Raw genomic sequence first — 27,553 nt, 5'->3', positions numbered from 1 at the left:
CAATGTTGTCATGAATCCATCTGCTTCCTTTAATATTCACCAAGGTGAGCGACACAGGCTCTTTAGAGCCTCTAGTTTTTATATGGAACACAATATCAATCTTCCATATTAAAAAGAAGATGTGGTATGATTGCCAATGAGACAAATGTATACAAGAGACCAAATGACACAGAAATTAACAACTATGGGTCACCATATGACCTTCAACAATGAGCGAAGCCCATTCCACATAGTCAGCTATAAAAGGACCTTAAATGACAAATGTACAACAATTCAAACAAGGAAACTAACGGCACATTTAATTGAGAAATAGTTGATGCAAGCTATACTTCATTGTAGTTTTAACATGGGTAGGCGTTATATTTGTGATTATTTTTTTCCGAGCAATAGTGAGGGCTAATATAACACGAATATAATGCCTACCCATGTTAAAACTACAATAAAGTATAGCTTGCATCAATTATTTCGATTCTGACTAGGACAATTAAGGTAATTTCTATGTCTGATGTGTATAAAGGTAAAACGATTGTGTAGGCTCTTCCATGAACCTCCCTTTTTAGTTTGTAAAGAAGCAAACAGCTGGCACTGTGATTTTTTAGAGGGAGGAGTTTATGAACAGCCAGCATGTACGGTTGTCGGATCTAGGTCAAATATGTCAATTTCGATATGCAACACATTACAGTCATAATAAATGAATTAATAACAACATGTGCACCATTTAAGAGTTTGGAAGTGTTTTAAGTTAATGAAATATATTAAATGCATGCCAATTTGATCAAATTCATTATTCTGCAGTTGTCAATTTACGCATGTGCAAAAAAAATTATTGGATTTAGAGCATGGGTTTATTCATATTAGAATACCATATTAAGTCTAACTTAAACTAATTGGAAGGGGATGGATAAGAAGTCTATTGAAGTTTGATCTAAACAAAACAAATGTTTATTAATGACTTTTTGTATGACTGTATGTGAAATTTCTCAGTGACAGGTTCATTTTAATGAGACAGATTCAAATTTTTGTTCCTTAAGGAAGCAAGTCCCATAACTGAAAAACCCCTTCATGCTCATCTCTTGTTTAATCCGCATATTAACCATTTGTTAGATGATTGAATCAAATGATGAACAACCAGGTCATGGAATCCTACCTGCTACTGGCATGATAATTCAAAACATTTTTTACTATACACTGTAATCTGCCTAAATCTTTTCAGTCATTTCTATTGCTGAAGGCTTACATTGGGCATATGAGTAATCTAAATGACAACAAGTCACAACATGCATGCATATTGCTTATTATGTGACTAAATAAAAGTGAAAAAGGGGGTTCTCCATCAAACAATCAATCAAGAGATTTTCGATGTTCATAACTGATAACTGCAAATTTCCTAGGTGGTCTAGTGTCATTATATCATATATAAGGTGTCAAGCAATTTTTGTTTGTGGAAAATCAGTACAACTAACAGTTAATTTTATATTTATTGAAAACTTGTTATATTTCAGGCTGAGATATCAGATGATTTGATGTTATTGACATGTGAAAGATGTTGTATGCTACAATGTCAGAAGGTAGATATTCATGATAACTCATTTTGCCCTTTGATACAACATGACTGAAAAAGATCCCTTAATTTAAAAAGATATACAATAGATTATAAATATAAATGTCAACCTTATATAACATTGTGTATTGCAAAGGTCTCATTTTAAAATTAGTATTTATAGTTATCTTTGATCATCTCAACAAGATTGATTTTCTCGCTTGAGCCTGTACGGCAAAAGCGAGAAATGCAATCGAGTTGAGATGACCAATGGTAATCTGTTTATCGATATTTTACCCTATGACGACGTTGTCAATTTCATGACAATTTCATTAGCAACGCCACATGCCTCCTCAGTTTCTAGCGATAATCTTCCATCTCAAGCGAGTAGCATAATATGAAAAATAATCACAAAAAAAGATCAGAGGAAAAATGCACAAAATAGCAATAAACTTTATTATTGTATAGCAATATAATATTTCCCACAGAGAGTAACCAAAAGTTAGCGTGCAATAAATTCCAATATTGCACTAGTGCAATAAATCTTCAAAATTCATGACGTCATCAACGACAAAATCTTAGTTTAAACCAATTTTTACTTTCAAATATTATATTGCTATACAATAAAAGGGTTATTGCATGAATATTGGGAAATATTGTCCCTCTTAGAACATATAGTGCACTCGCAAGCTCGTGCAATATAAAATTCAACTCGGGACAATATTCCCCAATATTCATGCAATAACCCTATATTATATCAAATTTCATACAATAAGAAATTATATGTCTGATTGAAACTGTGGTGATCATTAAGATTGATTTCTCTAATTTTTGTACTATTTCACATTTCTTGTTTGATGTGAGAAAAATATTTCTCCTCACTAGTCAAATATCTGAATAGGAAGGATAAAAATCATCAGAGAAACATATTTCACTGCTATAACTCATGTATTACGATATTTCTCTACTCTCAACAGTGAAATTTTACTTATTCACAAAGCTCCGCAAGCCTCACGCTTTGAATAGTAAAATATAATTCTCTCAAGTAGAGAAATATCGTAACACTGTTATTGCAGTGGTGGAATTGATATTTCTCTAATTATTGTGCTATTTTCACATTTCTTGATCGTATAAGAAAAAATTTAACTGTCTTGAGTTGAAACCTAATCTGGTTCAATAGTCTAGAGTAGACAGAGTCACCATAATAAGCACAACATGAATATATATATGTGTATAATGAACTGAATGAAGTGTGTGCTTCAAGCTTAAGTAGTTTAATATATACAAATACAGGTAACAGTGAACAATTTTGGTCATTGTGAGAACAGTGCTATATACTTAACCGAGGCAAAACTTCCCATTTTTTTGTGTAATAAAACTTTTGTTGTACAGTAAAACATTTGAATGAAAAAAAACCGCCTCTTTGAACATGCTGTACACTTACATTGCCAAAAATATCTGTAGTTTATCAAAATCCTGTTTTTCCACATTAACCAATGAGATAATCTCTATTTAGATAAGTGAAGAAGACCCAGAAGTACTAGAACAGTATACATATACTGAAGCATTAGACCAAGGCTACTTCCATGATGTAGCAATAAAAGCTGATACTGGGAAAATAGTAAGTGTATATCATAAGAGAGATTTTTACAAACAGTTATTACAAATTTCAATGTGCAAAATATCAGGCTTATAATTTGTAAGTTAGAATGTGCCAAAAGCAATTCTCTTGAAATCTGCAAAAGTATGATTTTTTTTTTATAAATTTTTTCATATTGCCAGTTTTCTTTAGATATTTCCAAGAAAAAATGAGGTATGATGTTTTAGATATTATTATCAAGAAGTTTTTTAAAAACAATCTTAATTATTATTGAACTGCAAAATTTTGCTATAAATGGAGTTTCTCTATGTTTTACCACATAAGGAAGGTTGGGATTAGATATTGGGAGTTATTATTTTAACTGTTTCAGGACAGTAACTTACAATTTGTGTATAAGTGTATGGATCTCTAAAAAAATTGTACCATTTGTTATTGTAAATGTTGTCTGTGGGATATTATAGCATTTCATCCATGACCAGGTCTTATTTATTATATATTTTGTTTGCACATTTACATGCTTCATACACTGAACAACACATCAATGTTTCAAAAGTCTACCCTTTCTTGCATCTTTACTGTTTAACTTATAAATCTACCAATTTTATTCCCTTACTTACAGTTCAAAGTTCACTCAGTAATATTGAGTATGACTGCTCCTGGCTTAGCATGGACCAGTACACCTCCACCTCTTAGTGGGTTGAAGGAAGATATTTTAGAGACAGTTTTACATTATCTGTATACAGAATGTCTTCCTAAAGGATTATCAGAAGAAACTGCTAGAGATTGTATCAAAGTAGTTGGCAAATTACCGGGACTGGAAAATTTTACACAGATCTGTCAAAGTTTCTTGAAGAATACTGCTCTTAAACAACGTAAGTTAATTGTTGAAAAAATTTGCCAAATGTAGATGACATGAAATTGAGGAAAAGATATATCATGGACAATACAAAAGTAGACCCAAACATCCAAAAGCAGTTCAAATGGACAGAACTTTAATTGGTTCATAATTGTTATTTGATAAAACCATTGAAAGAGATAAAATGTATAGATAATTTCTAATAACTAGTTAATTTTAAAGAGGTTTTTTTCTTGTGTTAAAAGATATATTATGGTTAAAACAAAATAAATAAAATTTTACAAGTCTTATTTAAACTTCGTAATGTTCTAAGCGTTTGTAATTGTGATTAGAATCAATTCAGAAATGTTTCCAGATTATGAGAACTTTATTTTAACTATTACTAATCATGAACCCTAAATGATGTTTTTTGATTGGTATGCAATTTTCTATACATCAGGACTCTTTAAATGATGTTAAGTGTTATTCTATCTAATACTATAAAAAAATGAAAATTCTATTCTATTTAAAGCATGTACATCCATTTTATACCCACTGACTGGGTGAGGGCTATATAGCCAGTCAAGGTCGTTAAAAACTTCCATCATCATATTATACCCAGTGAGTATTGTTCCAATATATTGATCTTTAAATATTCTTATTTGTTCTATTTATAGAAATTGTCAGTTTGATAGCTGACATGCATGCATGTGCTGACAGAATCGTAGATTTATTTAAATGTCGACAACGAGGAAACACAATGGTACCTGACGATGTCCTGTCCCATAACCCTGCTAAGTTATGCTATGTAATGAAACAAGCCTTGAGAGAAGGGGCTATAGGTGAGTCCATAGATAACAGATTGTGAGGTATATGCCAATTTTACAACAAGGCAAAGACACAAATCAGTATAATTTCTTATCACAGAAAGTGACGTGGGACTGTAAAGGCTTACACATTTCAGAATAAAAGTTTTCCATTTGTTTATATGCTATTTGTAAAAAATCAATCTTGTTTAACACCATTTGAAAAATGGAGCATTAAATTTACTAGACTTTGTGATTTTGGTACCATTGGAAATCCAGTTGAACTAAAAGAATATATATTTTTGAAAAAAAAAATGAAAAACTTTACATTTATAAAAATATGGAGTTGTAGTATGATTGCCAATGAGACAACAATCCATGACAGTTCAAGCGACATAGTCATAAAGCTGTTACATCAGAATGCATTGAGTGTGTAGGTAAAGGTAATATCTTTGGATAGCTTGCTTGCTAGCTGACCTGTGAAGTCATTATTAGGTTAGGTAAACTACCCTCCTCTAACCAATTCTATCTGTCTGTAGGACTATACTACTCCAAAAGGAGGGTAGTATACCTAACCTAATGATAACTCCACAGTTTATCTAACAAGCAAGTTAACCAAAGATTCTACCTTTACTTACACACGTGATGCATTCTGCTGTATCATATACTGTGGATTCATTTATTTTCGTGTGTACCAATTTTCATTGATTGAATAAGACTTACACTTTCGTGGACATTTAATTTCCTGGTTCTGCCAAAGTCTGCATACAAGCCTATGGAAAATTTGTAATTCGTTGAACATTTAAATTTGTGTTCACCTTTACCCATGAAAGCCACAGAAATTGGTGTTCAATGAAAAATAATGAATCCACAGTACTTAAAGTTATGTTTTTGATTGGGTTTGATATATATGTATGCAACCATGACTGCTACCAACATCATCATATCATCACAGATTGCTGATAAAGGCCTATTGCAATTGGATATATTACCCATAAAATTGACTCTGTTTTACTAGGTATATAATAAATTAAGTAATTTAAGTATGAAGAAAAATAAATATTTTTTGTTTATTATTTTAGCTTTTTCAAAGTACATGATTTTGTGTGATTTGTTTGCAAGAAGGAGTGGTGAGCTACCCAGAGAAGAAAGACATGATATTATTAAATACACTAAAACCAGGTAAGAAAAAGCCAAGCTTATAAGCCATCTATGCATGCATGAATGTATATGTATTTGTGTTGATATATTATTTGAAAATAGAATGCATTTTAGAATATTATTAAGGTGTATAGTGTTGACTTAAACACATTTTATAAGAAGTGCAAACGCTCAATACTTTTACAACCCTAAAAAATTATAAAAAGAAGAATTCAATTCTTATAATTACATTTTTATGCTACAACCTGATACAACCATGCAATTAAGAGTTATAACAAGCTTTCATTTATTTTTCAATGCATTATTTTAACATTGTCACGAATTATGTGTGCATTTGTAGCTGTTGTATTTTATGACAAGAGAAATATGACAATATGAATAAATATACTGGCTATCATACTACATCTTGTTGTTCATTCGTTTGATGTGTTTGAGCTTTTGATTTTGCCAATTGGTTAGGGAATTTCTGTTTTGAATTTTCTTCAGAGTTCAGTATTTTTGTGATTTTTCTTTTTCTTATTTTCTTATTTATATTCAGACAATTTGTCGTCTTTCAACACTTGGTTTGTTAAATTCCAACCATAAATGCTTTCAAAATAATTAAAAAATGAGTTAGTAAATGAAATATATAGCATACAATTGTAATTTGTCAAAGACAAAGCTTATTGCATTACACTTAACAATGATGTGCAACAATCCATTATGCTAGTTATTTATAAGAGACCCTGCTTATTCTAAACAAGTCAGATGATTGTATACTCAACTATTGATATGGTTTTCTATTTGCTTTGTTTCTATCTAGATTCCATATATTCATAAAGCAACTCCATGAATTTTTTGATGCCTTTAAGACACAGTTATCTTACAAGGAACCAGAACAAGATGACGAAATAGCCACATATTTTTTACCAGAGGTAAGTTCTCAGAATCTCAAAATTTTCATATGTTGCATACAATTAAAAATCTGCATAAAAAATAGTTGTTTTTTTTAAACAGGGTTGGACTCTGGTTATATCGACACATAAGTAAATATGAATAATAAAAAATTCTTTCATGCCATACCCTATGCTCGATATAAAAGAGGGACGAAAGATACCAAAGGGACAGTCAAACTCATAAATCGAAAATAAACTCACAACGCCATGGCTAAAAATGAAAAAGACAAAACAGTGGTAGGTATCATTTTTGTCAATATTTTTACACCAAGCATTAGTGAGGCGTTGAATGTGAACAATTATAGTGCCTACTAATGTTTAAATGATTAATGGTATGAAAGAATAAGTTTAATTCTAACAGAAAAATTATAACTTCTGAGGGGAACTATAAATACACCCTTGAGTGTCAACCACTTTGATTTGATGAAGCAAAAACATTCTGAAAATATCAGTAGATGATAAAAAAAAAAATCAATTGGAATAACAAAGTGAAAGAAGATTGTCATATTAGAATTTGTTCTAAAAATAGAAGTATGGGCTTTATGTGATATATTGTGTACATATTTTACAGCTAGAGGTGTCCTTGTCAATGTTAACCAAGTTTGTAGAAGATTTTAAATCAGCTTTAGACACTGCAATATCTAAAAACATCTCAGACAAAGAAAAAGCAGAAAAGACAGAGAAACATAAAAAAGATGTAAAAGACGTCTTAGGAAAAACATTAAAACATGTAGGTTTGTTATCTAACTATATGTTATTGAGGATTGTAACATGACATGTAGGTTTGTTATCTAACTATATGTTATTGAGGATTGTAACATGACAAGTAGGTTTGTTATCTATCTATATGTTATTGAGGATTGTAACATGACAATAAATTTGTTAATGACTGTACTAATGGAAAAACCTCATAGTTCAAAATAAATTTATATATAGAACATTTTGAATAGCTTTTTCAATATTAAACTCTTAACAACCAAATGAATCTGTATTGGAATAGCCATTTAGTATACTTATAGATAATTTCATGGCACTTTCCATATTGGCCCTGGTATCAGCCCTAGACTCCCATATCAAGCCAGAGGGTTTCATATGGGTTGAGGGGGGATACCAGTGCCAATATGGAAGATGACAAGTAATAATCTATTTATCACATATTTTCAGCTGGACAAAAAAGAGAGCATATATCAAATTATGTTGCATATTTTTAACAAAAATTCAAAAACATTTTAAGAAAAAATCATAGTGAATTAACAAAATTTGAAACAAGAAAAATCTGTCTAAGTACTGCCAGATTTAGTTGAGATACAGATGTGTCCTCCTGGCTCCACTGCCCATGACTCGTTGTCCATTCAGTTTTTTTTTTGTGTGTTTCTCATTTTTCATGTCTTGTATGAATTTACTTGCATTGTCATTTGATACTTGTTTACAAATAGATTTGAGTACCATTTTGGGGGCACGATATGGGTTTTTGAGGGCTGATATCAATATTGGGTCTGAGTGCAAATAACCAACCTTGACTTCCAGCTGGTACAATTGGCAATGATAAAATTGAGAATGGAAATGGGGAATGTGTCAGAGAGACAACAACCCGACCATATAACAGACAACAGCAGAAGGTCACCAATAGGTCTTTGTCTTTGATACAATAGTCATTTCCACTTATTGTTTAACACATAAAATTTTCTTGTTCTTATAAGGATATTATAAATACTAATAATAACTCATAAAGTTAATATTTCTGAACATTGTTCAAAGTATAATTGCAAGTATATTATGTTTTGAAAATGAATAAACAATGCATTCATGTTAACCAAGTTTAATTAAAACATATTTCATTTGTTGAAAGTAACAAAATAGATCTGACAATATTTTACCTTTGAAGTCTTCTTGTTACCACTATATACTTGAAAGTAGACATATACAATACATGGATATAGATTGAAAAAAAAAATTTACCCAAATATATGAAGACAGAAAAATTGAGAGAATAACAGAGAAGACAGAATGGAATGAATTTGTGTAAGATTTTTGTCTTTGTTTGTGAAAAAACTGATTAATGTTTAATTGTTTTTAAATATGTTTCTTTAATTTTAGGCTTTACATATACGAGAATTAAAGAAATTGAAATATATCCACGACACAGCTTCTGGGAAGTTTGAATTCTTTCTTGATAAGGCGTAAGTAATAAAGTTAGATGTTCTACTTATGTTTTATTTATAAATTTACATAAAAGTAGTATAGTTATCAAAGGTAACAGGATTATAATTTAATACGCTTGACATGCATCTTGTCTAAATAAGACTCATCAGTGACACTCAAAATAGTTAAAAAGCCAAACAAGTACATAGTTGAAGAGCATTGAAGACCCAAAATTCCAAAAAAGTTGTGCCAAATACGGCCAAGGTAATCTATTCCTGGGATAAGAAAATCCTTAGTTTTTCGAAAAATTCATAGTTTTGTAAACAGGAAATTTATAAAAATTAAAAACCAATTGTTCAGAGAACAATTGAAGATCTTTCCACTAGTAAAGATCTATTTTGATATTGAAATATGAAAAACCAGTTTAAAATGTTAGTTCCCATGGTTTTATGATGTATTAATATCAATTTAAAGCAAAGGTCAAAATCTAGAACGTCCTATTAACCTATGACCTTGACCTCAATTTCAAGGTCACAAACCAAGGATCTTAAATCAAAAGACCCTAGGTCTTTAATATGTTTGGATAAAGAGTAATATCACTTTACGGGTAAACCTAAATATAAGATGGGCAAAAACTCCCATTTATTGTCTGGGCACCCTTTCACCCAAAATATACAAGTAAGGACATGTCGCAATTAACAATTTATGAAAAATTATTTGTCGATATGTCATACGGTATTTGAAAATCAGTGAAAATAAGCAAAAATCAAAATTTAGAACATGACCTTGACCTTTGACCTTGACCTCATTTTCATTTTTTTGGACCAAGGACCTCAAATCTGAAGACCCTAGGTCTCTATCACTTATGGTTTACCAGTTAGAAATGCATAATACTTATATCATTTACATAAGGGGAAATAACTCTCATATGGAGTCTCTGGAAAGCTTCGGTCCAAATAAATTGCCTAATCCTGAAGATGTAACGAGCAATTTGGTAAAATAAATTTGTCGTAATCTTTTACGGTTGCGAAGGAGTAGTGGCCACAAGAAAAACAGTGTTTGGGGAGCCTCTAGGAACACGTGAAAACGGCATTGAGAGCCTAGTGCCTGTGTTTAAACACTTGAGACCTAGCCTCTAGGAACACGTGAAAACGGCATTGAGAGCCTAGTGCCCGTGTTTAAACACTTGAGACCTAGCCTCTAGGAACACGTGAAAACGGCATTGAGAGCCTAGTGCCCGTGTTTAAACACTTGAGACCTAGCCTCTGTGAACACGTAAAAACGGGTCCGTGCAACATTTTAGTTGTATTGAAATTATGATATTTGTAGGAACATGCAAGGATATATATACACGCCTATAAAAAAAATCCTTGCATCTTCCTTTATACATGTTTTGTTTTTTATAGGGTTTCCCAGGATGTGTGTCTTATTTACTTACTGATCTTATTGTGTGTGCATTGTATTCAATTTTGTATTTAAAGGAAATCGAACCTGACCTGCTTGGTTTGAAATGTACGTGCACATTTTATTTTTTTCGAAAAGGGGAAAACCCCTTTTTCATTTTAGGTAGTACCGGATGCAGCGATTGTGACGTCACCAAGCTGATATAGTCAAACAGATAGTTTATTATAATCCTTTGCAGAGAGAGACGTCGTCCTGAGCACATGCACCTATGTATAAAGAATGTGCAAACGGATTTAATTTTCTTTCATTTACAGGTCATTGATGTCGGATTGTGCATGCATTTTTTGCACACGTATCTACGGGAACACAGATTTGTTTTTTAATGCATGTTTAGAAGTTTGATTCTAGGATTTTACTACTTTTTACGAACTTTGGATTGATTTCTACATCATTGATTTTAATTTCTCAATCCAGATTGGAACGTTAAGCGGACTGCACGTGATTTGTACTGCTAACGGAAAATATATTTTCTCGATTTATTTTACAGGTAAATTATTGTCCAATCGCTGACCGCTGACCACTGGTCGACTCATTCATTGCATGCACACAAAAATGCTATTAATGCCGGTGTTATAGTACTTTAACAAAACGTTTATCGATCAATTCTCAGAAATACATGTACATGATTTGGAGCAGATATTTTATTGTGCATGAATAGATTTGTATTTCAGAAAGAAATTTATTTATAAAAAAGATGGATTAGCATTTTTATAATAAAATAGAAATGGGATTCCTAAAAAAAAAAAGGGGGGGGGAGTTAGATAGGTAGTTGTGGGCATTGGATTATTTACAAAGATAAATTGCATGTACGCACCATGAGAGCTGTAAAGTTTGAAGCTATAATTAGTAAATTTGTTGATATTTCCATTTCAGTGGCATGAAAACCCCCAAAATACTACGCATATTTTTTCGACAAAATTTCACGACATAAATAATGTCGCGACTAACATTTTGCTCACATTTGTTTCAAATTTACCCCTAACTTTTTTCAAAGAAAAAGCAGTTTGAAGTGAATGTCAAAATTTAGATCATGACCTTGACCTTTGACCTTGACCTCATTTTTTAAGTTGGGACCTCAGGACACCAAATAAAGCGGTTCTAGGTTTATACGCCTAAAGGTTCACGAGTTCATATGCATATCACTTATCTCAAATGCAAAAGGGGAAATAACTCTCATATGGAGTCTCCGGATAGCTTCGGTCAATTTAAGATCCTAATCCTGAAGACGTTATGAGCAAATTGGTAAAACAAATTTGTCGTAATCTTTTACGGTTACGGAGGAGTAGTGGCCACAAGAAAAACAGTGTTTGGGGAGGTAACTCTTACAACGTAAAGTATTTGGTTACGCAGTTGTCAGTTTTTAAAGCGCATACACTTTACGATATCATATTTCATATATCTAAGCGACATCTTGTGAAACAACAATACTACGCAAGAAAGAAATTAGGCGGAAGAAAAAAAAAAATAATAATAATAATCAGAACAAAATCAATAGGTCTTTCCACGGAAAAGTGGAAAGACCTAATAACCATATAATTGATATTCATGTCAACACTGAAGTGCTGACTACTTAGCTGGTGATACTCTTGGGGTCGAAACTTCCACCAGCAGTGGCATCTACCCAGTGGTGTAAATAGTTATCAAAGGTACCTGGATTATAATTTGATACGCCAGACCGGTGTTTTGTCTACATAAGACTCATCAGTGACGCTCAGATCAAAATAGTTAAAAAACGAAACAAGTACAAAGTTGAAGAGCATTGAGATCCAAAATTAAAAAAAAAAAGTTGTGTCAAATACAGCTAAGGTTATCTATTCCTGGGATAAGAAAATTCTTAGTTTTCAAAAAAATCATAGTTTGGTGATAGGAAATTTTAAAAAATGACCATATAATTGATATTTATGTCAACACCAAAGTGCTGACTACTGAGCTGGTGATACCCTCAGGAATGAAATGTCCACCAGCAGTGACCCAGTGATGTAAATAGTTGTTAAAGGTTCCAGGATAATAATTTGATATGGCAGACATGCGTTTTGTCTACTTAAGACTCATCAGTGACGCTCTGATCCCTTGAAATATTTTTTATCTTAATGACAATTCACAACAATTGAAAGTAAAATTGTCAATGAAATTTTGTAATAAGCTTAAATTCTAAAATTGATAGCTGTCCAAATTGTCGAATGTTTTCAGGTACAATTTTTATTCCACATGAATTTAGTAATGATTGGATCTTATCAAACATTATCTTTGTAAATGGCTGGACCTTCAACTGTTTTGTATCAAAAATATATTTTCCTCCATTCTGTTACTTGTATCTGGCCTCTTTTTATAAATCATCTGCAAATGTTGCTGTATAATATTTCATTTACATGCAAATGGTCCAATCTTGTCACTTATTTGTATATCACTTGCAGGTTAACCGTTCTTTACCATGGATTTGATTTTCATATGAATATCTACATCCTATCACTCAAAAACAAAAGTAATAGAAATCAATGATAATTGAAACCTTTTATCTTTGTATATTTTTATATGTGTACTTTTTCAGAGGTCGTTTCAATAGAAAGTCAGTCCATGAGAGGAAAAGTTTAATCTCATCATTCTTACAGACACTCAAAGATAGAGAGGTAAGATTCTTGGTCTTAATAAACTTAATTGACTGTCAATTGAGAACTATTGCCAGGTTTTATCATTGTGATTCGTGTACCTATTGATTATCATAACAGTATACATGCTCCCATACATATATCTGTGTGCAGATTCATGCACCTGTTGATTATCACAACAGTATATGCTCCCATACATATATCTGTGTGTTGATTATCACAACAGTATATGCTCCCATACATATATCTGTGTGCACATTCATGCACCTGTTGATTATCATAACAGTATATGCTCCCATACATATATCTGTGTGTTGATTATCACAACAGTATATGCTCCCATACATATATCTGTGTGTTGATTATCACAACAGTATATGCTCCCACACATATATCTGTGTGCAGATTCATGCAGCTGTTGATTATCACAGCAGTATATGCTCCCATACATATATCTGTGTGCAGATTCATGCAGCTGTTGATTATCACAACAGTATATGCTCCCATACATATATCTGTGTGCAGAGTCATGCAGCTGTTGATTATCACAGCAGTATATGCTCCCATACATATATCTGTGTGCAGAGTCATGCAGCTGTTGATTATCACAACAGTATATGCTCCCATACATATATCTGTGTGCAGAGTCATGCAGCTGTTGATTATCACAACAGTATATGCTCCCATACATATATCTGTGTGCAGATTCATGCAGCTGTTGATTATCACAACAGTATATGCTCCCATACATATATCTGTGTGCAGATTCATGCACCTGTTGATTATCACAACAGTATATGCTCCCATACATGTATCTGTGTGCAGATTTTTCTGAAATTGCAATAATTAATCTCACACTTTTGTCCATTCTTCAAAAATTCCAAAAATAAATGTACATAATAATTTTTGAATTTACTGTACTGTTTGTCTAGTGTTCAAACCATGTGCAGCAGTGAGGTGAACTTTCTATAGATCCTGTTGAGTCCTTGTCATGCAATTTATTATGAATAAAGTTACAGAATGATGTAGTAGTGTCAAATCATAATTGTCAATACAAGTATTTTATTAAAAACATATTTGTTTTGCATGGTCAAAGAATCTATCTGTTCCAAAAAAAGGTTTAACTACAAGTATACAATTATGAACAAAAGAAAAAAACTCCAGTTCAAGATATTGCTTAAAATTGTTCCATTGCTATATACAATTCAATCTTGAATTTAAGTCTTTTACAGTTATATATTTCTATAAATATTAAAGTGCAATAGATCAGCATCTAGGACATGAATTCATTGAGGAAATTTTTAAAAACATTTATATGTTTTCAAAGCTATTTGAAAAAAAACTTCTTTTTTCTGAAGATATTTCAGGCTCATTTCAAAACCACTGAATGCTTAGTTTAAGAAAATCTTAAGGTCAATTTTAATTTGTGAAATGTGTAAAGGAATTTCATTTCACAACATATTTAAAGGAAATTATGTGCAAGCATCATTTAAATCATTATAAACATGAATCATTGATGCATTTAATTGACTTTTTTCTTTTATCCTTTCAGGCTCCATTAATAATACAAAGAGTAGAACAGTTTGCTTTTATGATAGAGGAGAAATGGAAATGGAAAGAATGGAAATACTTATTTAAACTGACATCATCTAAGATGGTAAGTAGAAAAGATGTGTATTAGATGTAGGCTTCTCATATATGAGGAGTGTTAGTCCCAAAGATAAGAGACAATTACAACTGATATACAGATCATTTCTCTTGTTCTAGAAAAAGCAATTAGTTGATAAAACTGGAAGTGTGTTGTTATCTCCAATTTTTATACGCCCGTCAAAATTTTGACGGGACGTATTATGTTATACAAATGTCCGGTGTCCGTCCGTCCGTCTGTCTGTCTGTCTGTCTGTCCATCCGTCTGTCTGTCCGGCATAAACATGTCGCACCGTAACTTGAGAACGACTTATCCAAATTTCATGAAACTTAACATAGTTGTTTCTTATGATGGTCAAATGATCTGTATACTTTTTGGTGAAAATAAGATTAAAACTTTTTGAGTTACGGCACTTTGTAACTAAAACAGGGGTGTGTTTTTTTCACATGTCGCACCGTATCTCAAAAACGATTCTTGATTATGGCTTAAAACTTTAAACACTTCTTAGTTATATTAATCTTAATATCTGTATACTTTTTGGTGATGATTCAAAATTTTATTTTTGAGTTATTGAGTATTTTGTAAAAAAGGGGGAGGGGTTTTTTACATGTCGCACCATATCACAAAAACGATTTATGATTATTGCTTAAAACTTTACACATGTCTTTGTTATATTAATCTAAAGATCTGTATACTTTTTGGTAATGATTCAAAATTTCATTTTTTAGTTATTGAGTATTTTGTAAAAAAAGGGGGAGGTTTTTTTTACATGTTGTGCCGTATCTCAAAAACAATTTATGATTATTGCTTAAAACTTTACACACTTCTTTGTTATATTAATCTGAAGATCTGTATACTTTTTGGTTTTGATTGAAAATTTCATTTTAGTGATATTTAGTTTTTTGTAAAAAAAAAACAGGGTTGAGGGTTTCACATGTCCCGCCGTGTCTCAAAAACAATATATGGTTATTGCTTAAAACTTTCTCAGAAACTATTTATGATTATTGCATAAAACTTCCACACAAGACGTCGGGCGTATCATGCGCTCATGGCGCAGCTGTTTATTTCATAATAAGTAAACCTTTCAGGAGATTATATTTTTAAATGGACTTTAAAAGAAATCTTAATTAAGTCTATTTTTTGTCTGATATACCTTATAACTGCTTTTGTATAGCAATATGAATTGTTGTACTATCTTGTACTTCATTTCTGTCATAAGACTTCTGTCAATAAACTTTATTTTTTAAATTAATCAGAGAATCCACAAAATGCACAAAACCATTTTGATTCTCATGATTACAAAGTATATATAGTGCATTGAATGCTTTCAATTAAAATGCAATATAAATATGAATTATTGTCTAGGCCTGGACAGTGAGTAAACTATGCAGCTACAGACACACTTTACAGCCAGCAATCAATGAGTTAATAGACATAGTCAACAAAGAGGAGTTTACTAACTCATTATCCATGCTCGGACTCACATCAGAAACCAAAGAAAGCTCAACCAAAGAGGAAAGTAAAAAATCTACAAAATATGCCAAAGTAAGTGGATGATTTAATGTCTTACAGATACTTATATGATAATGTGGCTCACTTTACAAAAATATATTATTATATGACGAACATTTCACATGACTTACAATCCATTTAATGAGGTTCGCTACTCAGTTTCAAAATAACAAGCTTTTAATAACACTAGTATATATTGAAAGGGGATTAATAAAGGAACCAAAAAAGCAAAAAAAATATAGAGGTCAATGTGCTTGTTTTCGAGATATTAGTCATTGAATTTTGGCGGAAAAGAGTTCACTCTTGATTTTTCATAAATTTATCATTGACAAGTTTAAATTCTCAAAAACTATTAAAAATAACAAGGATTTTATAAAATTTTTACAGATGGCTTATAATAATACAAGTAAAAGATTTATAAAAAGAAAAATGGGTGTCAGAAGGAATTATTAAAGGGGACTTTTAAAGAACCAACTTATATACTCATAAGATTTATGACTTCTAATCACAAGGTTCTTGTACACAATCTGTATAGTTTGATACAGGATCATCACAACAGGCTGGTGTTGTCTAACATTCTGTTATGGTCTCATGGCAGTGAACTGAAGACATGTCAAAAATTGTAATCCTACACTTAAAATCCAACTCAGGATTTATCATTTAGAAAATTTGGGGTTTACAGGTCATGTTGATAGTCCCTGTTCAGGGTATATGACAACAGGAGATTTTTCATAGTTGTCATGTAATAATAATAATAATACTTTATTCAGAAGCAATACAGCTTATAGAATATACAATTTTACAATATTTTTTTTTGAATGCATCAGTGAAATATAAATACAATAATTATACACAATACATGTATGGCGGAGAATGAAAATAAATTCATATGATAAATAATTAATACAACTACATATTACAAATTTTTCAATATTAAACAAAAATTTACCGAAATTCTTAATATAATACCTAATGTAATAAATTGCTGTAGGACATTTTGGTGCTATGAATTAAAATCAGTCATATATCTAAATAAACACATGCAAGTTCATTACTTAATACTGTTAATATATAGGAGTTTTGGCTATTTTGCATTCAATTTGTCTGGCTGACTATTGTACTGTTTGTCCAACAATTATTTCCAACACTTTTTTCTCAGGTACTTCTGTCACAGTATTTGGTCAGCAAATTAAAAATAAGTTATATTTTCTGATCTGTCAGACCTCCTGTCATATGATACATTGGATATGCCAATTTGTTGTTTATATTCTATAGATTGTTTGTATATTTTCAGTTAAGTTCTGTGGAATCCTTATGCATATCACCCAATGCTAGGGATAGTCTAACGGCCAAGAGGGCATTAGATTTATTTAAAAAGAAACAGAAAACAGACATGGTATTTGAAATCATTATTATACATGGTAAGTATAGGAGATTTTCTGGTATATTGACATCTTTGATAAAAATGAAAATTTGTTATATATGGCGAATTTTTTCACATATATCTTCACAATATACCAGAAGATTAATCTAGCAATTAATATTTTTGTTTATACCTGTATAACAAGTTATTTGATAGTTACATTTGTTGTTTTTGTTTTCCAAAACAGAAGTTTGCATTTTACATGAAAGTTTAAATTTGTCAATATTTAGCAGCATTCTCAATTTTGGAGACTAATTTTTATCTGGTTATTACAACTACTATTTATAAAAATCTTAGTGACTGTATTTTTTTTTTTTTGTGCGGCTTGAATTGAAAAATTAGAATGTTCAACCATCTGATTTGAGTCCTTGTAAATTATTTAGATACTGGTGACACTGTGATAGACCATACACATGGAGATCCCATAGAGAAAACCGAATCTGACAGGGATACAGATCACTATGAAATTCCTGCTCATTGTGTCATATTAGCAACGAGATGTCGGTGGTTTCAAAGGGCGTTACTTAGTGGTATGAGAGAATCCATAGACAAGTGAGTATTGTTAGACATAAGGCATTGGTTTCTTTTGAAAACAGTGTCATACATTCAAGTTAACAGCTGAGTTTTGTAGAGATGTGTGGTGCATGAAGAGTTGACATGATGTTTGTCTTTTGGTCCTTTTCTGTTTTTGCCATTGCAATGTCAGTTTTTTTTGCCATGAATTTGAATGACCCTTTGGTATCTCTCTTTTATGCTCAAACAATATTTGAAGAGTTTGTTTTAATGGAGATGACCTTATTCAATCATAGGTAAAAGTAACTAGACGCATAAAAGAACAAAAAAAAATACCTATTTTAAATTGTTAGAAGAATTTGTCATATAATTGTTGTCTATATATGATCTTATTTAACAGATGTTATTTTTAGATCTAATGAAAAAATTGTCATGATTTTCAAAAGAAAACATGATGGTTTAGCTATAAATTTCATATTTGATATGTTCTTTTCTTTGATTATTTTTAGCACAAATTTATGCTTGATATTAAGGTGGTACCAAACACTTTCACTAAAATTAATTTGGCTCGTTTAATTTTCATAAAATTTTTACAAAGTATTTACTTTGACCCTTTAACAAAAATATGAAAATTTCAAAAAATTTGAACCAACCGTTTTATCAGAAAAATTACACTGGTTATATAGCAGTTTGACAAACTTTTATTTTGATCATTGAGATGCTTAATATTCCCTTAACTACACAACGTTATTAAAACGTTTAGCTGATTTTACAGAGTTATCTCCCTGTAGTGTTAGGTACCACCTTAAATAATAATATTGTTCATCAGTAAAATGATAGTTTAACTATAGATTTCTTTGTATATAGGAAAATAACGATCCATGACACCAACCCAGAAGTGTTCAACCTGTTCCTAGAATTTGTATATGGAGGAAATCTAGATACATCACACAGTTCACCAGAACAGCTTACTGAACTTCTCACGTTAGCTGATAGATATGAGGTAATATTACTATACAAGCTTGTAATTTGTAGGTTCAGTATTTGTCTTGTTAATATTGTAAAAATTTGATGATATAACAATTTATGTCATTTTCTGATGAAATATGAATTATAATCATTGTATAAAATTGAAAATAGAAATGGGGAATGTGCCAAAGACACACAGAGGCATGCTTCAGCTTAGTTATCTTAAGTTATAGATATTCTGAACAAAAATGTTACAGATGAATTTTTATTTGAAATAACTTCAATTCTGTCATAGTTGTTTTAATGTTATTTGCAAACCTACTGCTTTCTGTTTCCTGTTGTGAAGCTGAAAAATAACTCATCATTTTAAAAGTAAATTCATAGGAAAGAGATTATTGAAATCACAATTGAAAGTCAAGTTATTGAATTTTTTAAAACAGTCACTACACTTGCATTACTATAGCTCAACTATTATCTCATCGTTTCCTTTCAATCCTAGGAATAACCTATAGAAATACCTGTAACTTTTATTTCAGGTGGACACATTAAAGAGTGTATGTGAGCATTCTTTGGGAAAACATGTCAACAACGAAACAGCTTTGTATCTGTTCAGTATGGCAGATCAACTCCAAGCAAAGGCATTAAAGGTTAGGAAAATACTGTCTTAATTGAATTACAAAATCTGTTTTGAAGATTTTCAAACTTTGTAGTTTTACTGATATGACTTAGGAAAAAATCTAGAAATGTTGATTCAGTTTTATTGTGGTTAAAAAAGAACTTACAAAATACAAGAAACACATTACTTTTGCAATATTTGAAAGTATATAAACAGTTATACAACTAAAACCTTCTTTTAATAAATGATGAAAAATTTTAATATCAGCATTATACAGTTAAAACTGGTAAAAATAAAGCCCTTTTTAGATAAAAATTTTGTTTGAATAAATAGGAATTCAATTTATATTAAATGAAGAATATTTAATGCATGTCATCAGTTCAGTTCAGATAAGACAATGTTAATGCAGGATTCATTGTAATACAATTCTACTTGTTTTTTAGGAACAGACAGTGTCGTATATACAGAAACATCCTGTTTTGATGGAAGGTGAACTATATATAGAATTACCTCAAAATCTGAAGAATGAAATACAAGCATTGACAAATGGGTATGTTTGATGATAAGAGCAAGTTAGATAATGAATACTTATTGACTGGGTATGAGTGGAATAGTAAGTTAATGTCCCAGAGGTGCAACTATTGCCCTGAGGAAATGCCACTGTTACGTACTGCACTAAAGTCAAACCTAGATAAAATAGGTAAACCGCAACGTCTCAACATCCCTGTTATTTTCAAAATCCTCCATCCCGTAGCTGCATTTGAAATTCTGCTAAACATAATGACACGTACGGTCATATAGTTTCATCGAGGTACAATAGTTGGAAACTATTGACCTGTCAAATAGTTCAACGCTTGCAATTTGAAAAATAGTCAAAATATTGTGTACTTATTTTATATAGAAAATGATAACTGAGGTATAATAATAGACAATATTCATGATGTATAAAAATATTTATTGCTATTGTTCCTTGTAGAAAGTCTCTGAATATGCATGGCAGCAAGGCCATAAACATTGATTTATTGTGAACTCAGTAACTTGGCCACAGCTGATGACATGGACAATAGGCTTCTTTTTCTTCATCTTCCCACAAGACATAGTTCAGTTAATTAGGACAAATAAAAAGATAATTTAGATACTTTATGCTTGTAAATTTAATCTATAACTTCCTGTTACTATTTATAGCTGACATTTCTATATTTTTCAGAGAGGATTCCAGTGATCAAGAAACTCCAAATGTTGGTGATATTGAAGATATGATTCATAAGGTGGATTTAGCTGCTGGGGTAAGTCATTTTCTATTACTTTGAAAATCCCTTATAAAGCATTGTCATATTATTTTTATCTACATGCAATGTTTATACTTTAAAAATGACTGTATGCATTACAGTGTTTTAAGATTAAAGTTTTATGTATTATTTGTTGACATCATTTGTTTACGACCAGAAAACAGTTCTAACTTAGTTGTCAAACACAGAAAGCGGAAAGTTGATGTTAATTTATCATTCTGAATTGAAATGTCTTAAAAACAAGTTTCGTCTTAATCACTGTAATATTACCCTTATGAAAAGTAACTGGTTATACAATATCACATGCCAAAACTTGAAAATACATATCTGGTAGAACATACATTTAAATCCGTTTTTTTTTTTATTTCAATACAGGACTTACTGAAAATAGTCACAGGATTCTTTTCTCCGCTGAAAAAGTCAGAAAATAGCCACAGGATAAATTTCTCAGGATTAAAGTATTTGAGCAAAATGTTATATAATCAAATTATTGCAGTTTTTAGGAAAACTTTTTAACAGGCTTTGTTATAATTTTATTAAGTTTATAGTCCACTCAAATTTGATTTTAGATTATCTTCCATTTATCTTTCCTCAGACACTGTCAGGTTCGACCAGTTCCTCTTCAACCACATCCTCTGTGTCAGACTTGAGGATAGAAGATCCAGCCAGATTAGAAGCCTGTGTTCACCAAATGAAGGAGATCGTAGGTGATGACGTCAGTGATGAAGACCTAATGTTACATGTTATATCAGCTGATTATGATGTCAGTCGAGCCATAAACTTTTATTTCAGTTCCTTGTGATAATGTTTGAAACTAAATCAGCTGATTACAGTGTAGACAAGCCATTTATTTACATTATTTTGTTGAGTTTGTGACTTTATTATCTTTATAATAAGTGGATAAGCTGTTTCTTTACCACAGTTTATACAAACAATCCTGTTCACAAAATGGTAGCAGATAGATAATGTCAAGGGGTTGTACACAATATTCCCAAAATACCATTATGTAGGAACAATTTGCACATATCAAAATGAAAGCTGTTGTGATTTGATTGATAGAAACAATTTTGGTTGATTTAAAAATGGGTACAATATCTCAAAAAAGATTTTACATTATTATCTGCTATTGCTAAAAAGTGTTTCTATTCTTACATCAAAGTTTAAGAATCTTTTTGTGTAAAATTTATGTTTAAGCTTTAAAAAAAAGAACAGAAATGTGTGCTTTTGAAAGGTTAGTGCACACAAAGCTGAATCTCAATGTTAATTTTGCATTAGTAATCTGTGGTTTGGAAACAGTATAAATTCACATTCACTGTTTCTGTTATTTGATTTGTTAGTTTGTTAAATCGATCTGACTGTTTGATTTATTTAGATGCACTATTTTAGGTAAATAATTATAAAAATATTTTTCTTATCACAAAGTTGTAAAATGAACCACACTCATCAGTATATATATGCTTAACTGAATCATGAGCTAAAAAAAAGTCTGACTAGCTCCTCCCTAACATGTGTTTCAGTATTTTCCCTTTGTGGATCCTTTGTAAATGTTCTGTTTACATAAATGGATACATAATGACTGTTGATTTCTTCACACTTCAATTTTTAGGTAATTGTCTTTAAATCTGTAGACACCATGGATATAGCCTTTGTTCTAAGATTGGACATTTGTGTGCATTATTTTGCTGTACAAACGTATTTCATTTATTTTTTGGTTTTCTAAGTCATCCGTTAAGAATAATATTTACACCTCGTTTTGATTAAGAACTTTTTTGTGTTTAATTATTTTAATATTTAGTTGATTATTATATAAAAAAGACTTTTGACCTTTACCTAGAGATGGACAAAAATCACAATTTAGAGTTAGTTAATTTAGAGGTAGTAACATCTCTGTATATTCATTATACCATGGACTCAGGGTAAATATTATAGTATAAACAAATCAGTATTGATAATGTAAAAGAAGATACAAACCAGAAGAGGGGCATACAAAATCAAAAGAAAACACAGACATCACTATGGCTAAAGGAAAAAGTCAAACAAATAAATAAGTAAAATCAGAAATTATTGTGCATCCATAACAACTGGCAAACATGAAAAATCTATCTAATTTATGTGATTTATTAAATTTTATGAAGAAATAACGCTACTTAAATAGTGCATGCAAGTTTTTATTATTATTATTATACAAATTGTGTATATAAAAATTGTGAAGAAAAGCTTTGTTCAATTATTTATAAACCATTTTAGAGTTATTATAATTATGAGTTAATTTATTATTTCTAAGACTGTGATCAAATTTGGGAAAACATGTTTTTATTGTTTGTTTTGTTTTTGTTGCAAGAACAAAGGTGTAAATAGTCTTGCTTTTAAAATGACCAGTATACTTATATATTGAATATGTGTCAAAATGATACATAAAAGACTGGATTGTGTAATTATCCAACACCATTTAAAATGTATAAAGAAGGAATGTAATGTATATAACATATTAGAAACAGTGTATCTAAAAATAGATTTATATACGGCTTCTTAGTCCTTTGTCATAGGGACATAGATTTATTTGTAATTCCAGATTGGTTGTGAATGAAAAACTTTTAATACATAAAACAAGAATTTGACTGTGATATGGTTTATTGGTGGTTGTCAATTCTATTGCACAGAAACACTAATAGACAACCACTTACAAAATTCCTTACTTGGGACAAGTACATAAACATGGGACAGGGTTGAACTTATTTATTCACCATTTATGTACATTGTTCATGGAATATTTTCTTCTGCTTTGTAACATAGTGATTCTTGATGAATCTAAATTCTTGATTGTAAATTAAATTAAATTAGCCTTCATGTTATAGATCTGATTATTGGTCACCAATATTTTTGTTGCCATGAGAAGTATTTCATGCTCTAGTTATTTTTGTTTAAACTTTTTGTTTATAAAATAAAGGTTAGTTTCCCAGAGATCCATAGTACTAAAACAGTAGTATCTTACCTAGATACACATTTATTAATAGTAAAACAAAGTTTATTAACATATGGATAATACTGTTCTCTCTCTCTCTCTCCCGTAAGAAAGGAACTAAGTTTTAGAAGAGTTGTAAGTTGTCAATACTATTTTTATACTACCAGATAGGTAAATAGTAAAATTCTGACACTAAACAGCCCTGGACATCATATTCAGGTGCACCTTTTAGCCCAGGGAATATAGAACATTCCTGTTATATAGTAAACCAGTTCTTTAATGTTTGATGTTTAGCCTTACTTTACAGTTTAATGCCTGTGTTACAAATTTATGTAAGATATGTTGACATAATGTGAGACTTTTATTTCACACTTTGATCATTCTTAACTAATTTTTATTGTAAGATGGGGATGTAATTGTACACAGGGAAATTTTGCTCATTTCAAACAAGCTTAAACTCACATTAATTTAATGCAAAAAATACATGAATTTCTTTCATGTGAAATTCATGTTAATTTTCAAAATAAAGTTTTTCAGATAACATGTAAATTTTCAAATGTAATTAAAATCCTGATCAATACCAATGTTGTTTTTTAAGTTCACATGAAATTCACGAAAGATTCTGAGAGTGGAAAATTCTAATAATTCTGTGAATCTTTTTCATTTATATTTTTTGCATTTCTAACCATTTACTATTTCTTTTTTAGACAAGATTGGTTGATCATCAGAAATTAATGATAAGTTTGTTATTAAAATTACAAAATATATCCTATAATTGTAATCAACTTATCCTAAAATCACAGATACTTGTATACTGGATCCGTTGTATAAAAACTGACTACTCGGGAACAGTTCATACAAAAGGTAGATATTATAATCTCCACAGATTTCTCTGAATAGTCAACATGTTGTTTATTTTTATTATCTTTTTGTGGTAATTAGCATGTTTGTTATAATGAAACCTTATTTATTATGGAGTACTTTTTAAAAGCACATTTTTCCATTTATACTTTTTGAACATTTTATGTAAATAATGTTTACAAAACAAGAATTTACTGTAAAATTATAACTATTTATTTTTTTATTCTTTGTTGTTTAAAAAATGGTTTTCCTAAAAGTTACATTTTTCTGATAAGCACTTATTTTCTATATAAATAAATCATAAATGCTACTTGACACTAGATCCAAGCAACTTAATTCTGATTGGTTATTGGTACATTTTTGTATTTCGGTAGTGGCATAACAAACCACCTACATATTAGGTTCTTATTCGAAGGCTATTTTGTTCTGCAATCAGACCTATCGTTATTTCCTCCTTCCTTAATCTTAGCATCAAACAAAATAAATTTTAATATTTTTTCCATTCAATGATGGTATATATTTTTGTCTTATTTTATGCTATGATAGCCTTTGAACAACAGGTTTTTATATAAGTCAAACACAAACCTTTATTTTTGAGACTATATAATTTGTATCTTCAGATTTATATTTTCATTGAGATAATCATTAATCATTAAACATTAAACAAAACATAAATTTATGGATGTGGGAATTTATATGTATATTTCAGCTTAAAGAATTGATATCAGAGATATTATATTCAGTCAATGTGTCATCATAATCAAGGGAGATAATCTTAAGAGTTGTACAATGTAGCAATGACCACAAACTGTTTATCTTATAAAACTTCAATCATTCTCTGTCTTTATGTATTTCATGTTTTTAAGGTATAAAACTAGCAAAGGAATTAATTAAAATAGAGATCAAATATATTTATTTACTGCAGACAACAGTTTTTTCTTTTTTATAAACATATTTTTATGACAATAGTTTTTCTGAAAATACCAATTTTTCTATAGTTTTAATTATTTTATATACTAAATGATTGTGACGATAGATTCATTTAAAAATTGAAAAGAACAGATAAGATGTTTATAAGCATAATCTGATAAAATATCTCTGAGTTTTTATCATTTCTTTATTTAAAACAGTGGTGTTGTATTTCCTAGTAATAATTATAACAAACTAAAGATTTAAAGCAAATGTAGCAAAGTATTCTGCTTTAATTGTCATTACTTTCTTATATTTAACATTCTACTATTCTGGTACTTTCTGTTTAAAATGAAAAAAAAAAACATCACTGACAAACCTGGGCCAAGAAAGCACTTACTTGGTATCAAGATAATGCCCCTTATGCCTGAACTAATGTTTTTTTTAAATTTTGATAAGAATTCAGTTGCTATGTAAAAAAAACAAATATAAAGAATAAAATCAAATGCACTCTGTCATTCCAAGGAGGTTGGATAGAATGTATTCTTTTCTAGTGTATTTTTTATTGAAACTAAACTTTCAAACCAGGACACGTTCTAATCATCATTTTTACATATACATGAAATTTGTTAAATCAAGAAAATGCTACTTTTAGTCTTAGTAAATTACAGAATTTCCGCTAATCATCATGAAAATAATTATTTATGAAGCAAAATTATCTCAAATTTCATCCTTGGAAATTAGATATTTGTTTTATTGTCTAAATTTAAAGGATAGATACACATATTATATAATTTTTTTTGGAACATGTAGAAAATAGAATCATTAACAGCAACTGTAGTTATTTCTATTTAAAAGCAGTGCTGGTTAACAAGCATTGTATTTTATTTTTCAGCTGACTAGCTAATTACCACCTATAGAACATATAACACAAATATCAAGCTCTAAAAATTAAAAGTTTTTGATTCTTTACAACAAGCTTTGCTATAACTTCATGTAGGCTATGTAGTCTTGCAATTACAGAATTTTCTAAGAAATCAAACATAATTGTGAACATGAATATTTAGCAGTTCAATAAAATATTTTTATTCTTGGAGTCCATATTTATTGCATTTTCACAGTATCTAAAGTTTGCTTTTCACATGAGGTGTGATTGAGTTGTATCCCTTTCCATACTAGTTAAATTACCTACCAGATATCTTTGTTTAAATGGTAAAACTTATTTGGGACCCTCTCTTGCTTCCTATCATTATCACCTTTAGTTCAAAATATACATCAGCTGCACTTCATGCAAAATTTCAACCTTTCTGAAATCAGAATTCTTTTGAAGATGTAATAGGTACCAAAATAGGCAATCACTGTTCTCCTCAGAATATTTTGTCAATCCATCAGATGTCATGACATTTCCATGTAACTGGAGAATTAGTTTGGTAAATGGTCTTCAGAGCAATAGTGTTGATTAGATTTTTTCTACAACTCCAATAGTTTGCATGGTAAGGACAATGAAACTTCCAGACAAATGATTAAGGAACAATGGAAGTAATAAAGAAATTCAGTGTTGTTTTTTATGCCCCTGCCATAGTAGAGGGTGCATTAAGTTTGATCCTTTTCCGTCTGTACATCCGTCCATACTTCTCAAACTGGTTTCCGTTCTCTAACTTTAGTTTGCCTCAACTAAATTCTATGAAACTTATACACAATGCTTATTACCACAAATACAGATCAAGTTTGAAATTTAGTGGCGTCACATTAACCATTCTAG

The 27,553-nt window shown here is 30.4% G+C and overlaps 1 protein-coding gene across 1 annotated transcript in view; it reads left to right on the top strand.

The window, feature by feature from the left end:
* Positions 1–26,887, top strand: part of LOC143046089 (uncharacterized) — a 32,686-nt gene extending 5,799 nt beyond the window's left edge. The window contains exons 5-22 of the mRNA XM_076219076.1: positions 1,503–1,568; positions 3,057–3,161; positions 3,760–4,012; positions 4,653–4,817; positions 5,864–5,963; positions 6,745–6,856; positions 7,449–7,607; positions 8,975–9,057; positions 13,032–13,110; positions 14,642–14,746; positions 16,103–16,282; positions 17,544–17,670; positions 18,056–18,224; positions 19,053–19,188; positions 19,691–19,801; positions 20,214–20,320; positions 20,978–21,056; positions 21,655–26,887. Of these exons, the coding sequence (XP_076075191.1) occupies positions 1,503–1,568; positions 3,057–3,161; positions 3,760–4,012; positions 4,653–4,817; positions 5,864–5,963; positions 6,745–6,856; positions 7,449–7,607; positions 8,975–9,057; positions 13,032–13,110; positions 14,642–14,746; positions 16,103–16,282; positions 17,544–17,670; positions 18,056–18,224; positions 19,053–19,188; positions 19,691–19,801; positions 20,214–20,320; positions 20,978–21,056; positions 21,655–21,861 (2,343 nt within the window). The 3' untranslated portion in view covers positions 21,862–26,887. The remainder of the gene's footprint in view (positions 1–1,502; positions 1,569–3,056; positions 3,162–3,759; positions 4,013–4,652; positions 4,818–5,863; positions 5,964–6,744; positions 6,857–7,448; positions 7,608–8,974; positions 9,058–13,031; positions 13,111–14,641; positions 14,747–16,102; positions 16,283–17,543; positions 17,671–18,055; positions 18,225–19,052; positions 19,189–19,690; positions 19,802–20,213; positions 20,321–20,977; positions 21,057–21,654) is intronic.
* Positions 26,888–27,553: the final 666 nt, after the last annotated feature.

The sequence above is a fragment of the Mytilus galloprovincialis genome, chromosome 9 (assembly GCF_965363235.1).
Source record: "Mytilus galloprovincialis chromosome 9, xbMytGall1.hap1.1, whole genome shotgun sequence".
Taxonomy (NCBI): Eukaryota; Metazoa; Mollusca; class Bivalvia; order Mytilida; family Mytilidae; genus Mytilus; species Mytilus galloprovincialis.
Note: the sequence above shows the minus strand (reverse complement) of the source record. Positions and strands in the feature narration are given on the sequence as shown.